This window comes from Lupinus angustifolius, chromosome LG07 (assembly GCF_001865875.1).
Source record: "Lupinus angustifolius cultivar Tanjil chromosome LG07, LupAngTanjil_v1.0, whole genome shotgun sequence".
NCBI classification, from domain to species: domain Eukaryota; kingdom Viridiplantae; phylum Streptophyta; class Magnoliopsida; order Fabales; family Fabaceae; genus Lupinus; species Lupinus angustifolius.
This window is the reverse complement of record NC_032015.1, coordinates 2687245-2690741: the sequence shown is the minus strand read 5'-3', so window position 1 is coordinate 2690741 and position 3497 is coordinate 2687245. Positions and strand designations below refer to the sequence as shown.

The 3497-nt window shown below is 31.9% G+C and overlaps 1 protein-coding gene across 1 annotated transcript; it reads left to right on the top strand.

The window, feature by feature from the left end:
- Positions 395-3246, top strand: LOC109352735 (aluminum-activated malate transporter 2-like). Its single transcript, XM_019594922.1, has 6 exons — positions 395-905; positions 1014-1154; positions 1384-1656; positions 2072-2184; positions 2282-2425; positions 2760-3246. Exons 1-6 carry the CDS (start codon positions 617-619, stop codon positions 3240-3242), a joined length of 1443 nt encoding a protein of 480 aa, XP_019450467.1. The 5' UTR covers positions 395-616; the 3' UTR covers positions 3243-3246.

Below are 3497 nucleotides of genomic sequence, written 5' to 3'. Positions count from 1 at the left end.
GTCCTAGTTCATTCTTATCTAGTTTCTATTATAAAGTTTTATAACAGAGAGATTCCAGCTAGTCAGAATTATCATCTAAACTTTACTGAATCTTGTTACCACCAAAGCTGTACTCCAATGATATTTTCACTTTTTACCACTTGACTAAACTCATCAAGTGGCTTTAGTCTCATATTTAGTTATTTTTGCATTCCTGATTTGGTATACCAAGGTATCCCTAGCCTTTAATATTTAGTATTTGAAAACTTGTGGGCAACTAGCAATGTATAACAGTATCCACACACGTCTAAAATGCACCATCATTATCGTTTTTGTCGCATAGCACCTAGAAATTTATTATATTTATTATGGGTCAATATCAGCATTCTTTGCTACATAAGTCTAAACCCACTTTTGTAATCAGAAATTTCTTTGTACTCACACCGTACAAATTAAGCACTAACTCATGCTTATAACATTAAAATATTATTCTAGAAATCTTCAACTTGGTGCTTTCTCTTGCCCCTCACTCTATATATACCCACACGTATAAGGCAGCAACAAACAAGACCTATTTAGGTATAATATCACATTATCACACCATCTTTGTTCCTATTACAACTCATCTTTTAAGTTCATGGAGATGGTATCTGCAAACACAACCCAGGAGAAAGGGGTACTTGGAAGAGTGTGGGAACGGATAATAACCTTGACAAAAGCTTTTAAGGAGAAGGTGTGGGAAATTTGTAGAATGACAAAAAAGATAGCACAAGATGACCCTAGAAAAGTTATTCATTCACTTAAAGTAGGACTTGCAATATCACTTGTGTCTCTATTCTATTACTATCAACCACTATATGAGAACTTTGGTCTCTCTGCAATGTGGGCTGTGATGACTGTAGTGGTAGTTTTTGAGTACACTGTGGGTAAGTTTGTGCATATTTTAATTCTTCATAGTTACCCATTACTCATTTCGTTTGTATTATTTATTAAGTATTCCTTTGTTGAACTAACTATTCATGACACTTTTTTAGGAGCCACTCTAGGAAAAGGTTTGAATAGAACATTGGCAACCTTGATGGCTGGTACTCTTGGTGTTGGGGCTCATTACTTGGCTAGCCTAGCAGGAGAGAAAGTAGAACCCATATTGATTGGCTTCTTTGTTTTCCTACAAGGTAATCAAAGTTACAAAAGTTTAAAAAACATAATTATCAAAAAATAGTGACATAGTACAAGAAACTTATATCTCATAAGTCCTAGGATCCAGAATTTGAACTCATAATTTCCAAATCATAACACAATAATTTTACGTTTTAGGTGAAGACTCAACATCTATAATAAATTAATCATCATTGATTTTCTTAATGTATATGAATTTAATCCTTGTTTTCTTCTTTTTTGCAGCTGCAATAGTATCATTTATAAGGTTTATTCCCAAAGTGAAGGCAAGATATGATTATGGGTTCCTGATATTTATTTTGACATTCTCTTTGATATCAGTCTCTGGTTTTCGTGATGATGAAGTGCTGGAAATGGCACACAAGAGATTGTCCACCATTTTCATAGGAGGTTCTGCTTGTGTTGTGATTTCCATTTTTGTTTGTCCTGTGTGGGCCGGTGAAGAACTCCACTATTCAATTGCACTCAACTTGGAAAAACTTAGTGATTTCTTACAAGGTAAGAAATTTATTAAAATCTTGTAATGAAGTAACAAATAGCTAAAATAATTAAAATAATACTTTTTAATAATACCTCTAAAAAACATAGGGTATAACACTTTAACCTTGTTACTTTTAAAATGTAAAAAAAAAGCTTAATAGTATGCACTTTAGTACAAATTTGTGACGATTATGAGAAGTTGAATGAAAATGTATATGTGTGTCAACAACAATTTAAATCCGAAATTTATCATACAATAACTTAAAGAGTAAAGGTTAAATTTCAGATTCAAGTTGCACATTAGATTTTTTACAAAGTTTTCCCTACTTTCTATCATTTTATTTGATTTTAAATGTAAAGACAAAATTAATAATTTATGTTTGGGGAGATGATTCCTTTCCTAATTAGGCCATAACCTTGTTATATTTTGCAGCATTTATATGTGAGTACTTCACAACATTAGAGGATGGAGATTCTACAAATATCATGTCTTGTCTGGAACGTTATAAAAGTGTCCTTAATTCCAAAAGTTCTGAAGAGTCTCTGGTGGGTAAAGTTGTCATCTTTTCTATATAATCCCTACCTTCTTTGCCTTTATGAAAATTCTACCTGACATATATAATTTTTTATAACGAATGTGTAGGCCAATTTTGCTAGATGGGAACCTGGTCATGGCAAATTCAGATTTCGTCACCCATGGGACCAATACCTTAAAATTGGCACCCTTAGCCGTCAATGTGCATATAGAATGGAAGCTCTCAAAGGATACCTCAATTCAGACAATCAAGTATATATCCCAAATCTTATAGATGTTTAATATTTTACAATAAAATTTTAATTTTAATTTTTTAATTGGGTCCTACTAAGTCCTACAAAATATATATCATTTACTAGTATACACAAATATAAAATAAATGAACATAAACTAGACTAAACCAAGCTATGCAAGAGTGGCAATGAGTTTTAGATGTGTTGGAATATAAAATTTATTATGGGTCGTTATAATGTTGTCACATGCTAATATTATTACCATTTTTGTTAGGAAAATTAAAATAAATCCTAAGATACTCAAAACTCATAATCTGATCACTAATATTGTAATCGATTGCAACCTTTTGCAGGGATCTTCAGAAATTCGATCTATGATGGAAGAGGCAAGCTTAGAAATGACAATGGAATCTACAAAAGCTTTGAAGGAACTAGGATTGTCTATAAAAACAATGACAAAACCATTTTCTGCTGATATTCATATTGCAAACTCAAAAGCTGCAAGCAAGAGACTTAAATCATTACTTCAATCAAGCTTAAGAGAAGAAACAGATCTTTTATCAGTGATACCAGTTGGAACAGTAGCTTCATTACTAATTGATATTGCAGATTGTACAGAGAAACTTGCAGATTGTGTTAATGATCTTGCCTCCCTCACAAATTTTGATGATGTAGAATCAAATAAATGTCCAAAAATATCACAATCTTCATACTGTGAATGTGCTGAACCGGATCCTAAGATTGATGCTTCTGATGTTGTTATTCTAGTTGAGGATTCAGCTCTAGCTATGCCAGATTGTGAAAAAACAAAATCTGATCAACATAACATCGTTTGAAATATACACATGTGTATATATATGACTGTCATATAAAATTGACTTCAACATTAGATTCATAACTAATTACTAAAACAAATTTGATGGTGCAGTCATGTGAAGTGTCATATTGAGTATGGTTCGTAGTTTTAGTGAAATTAATTTAGTTGTTTGGTGTGTACCTTAAATTCAATAATCAGAATTTCAAATGGTCAGTCACTATCATTCTCAATTTGATTTGATTTGTCCCCAATATACAACTTCTATTTTACAAGA

Excerpts from the sequence above, each read along its gene's own strand:
- LOC109352735 (XM_019594922.1), top strand. The coding sequence starts at position 617 with ATGGAGATGGTATCTGCAAACACAACCCAGGAGAAAGGGGTACTTGGA. Across the intron at positions 906-1,013 it reads AGTTTTTGAGTACACTGTGG|GAGCCACTCTAGGAAAAGGT; the intron begins GTAAGTTTGTGC and ends ACACTTTTTTAG. Across the intron at positions 1,657-2,071 it reads ACTTAGTGATTTCTTACAAG|CATTTATATGTGAGTACTTC; the intron begins GTAAGAAATTTA and ends TATATTTTGCAG.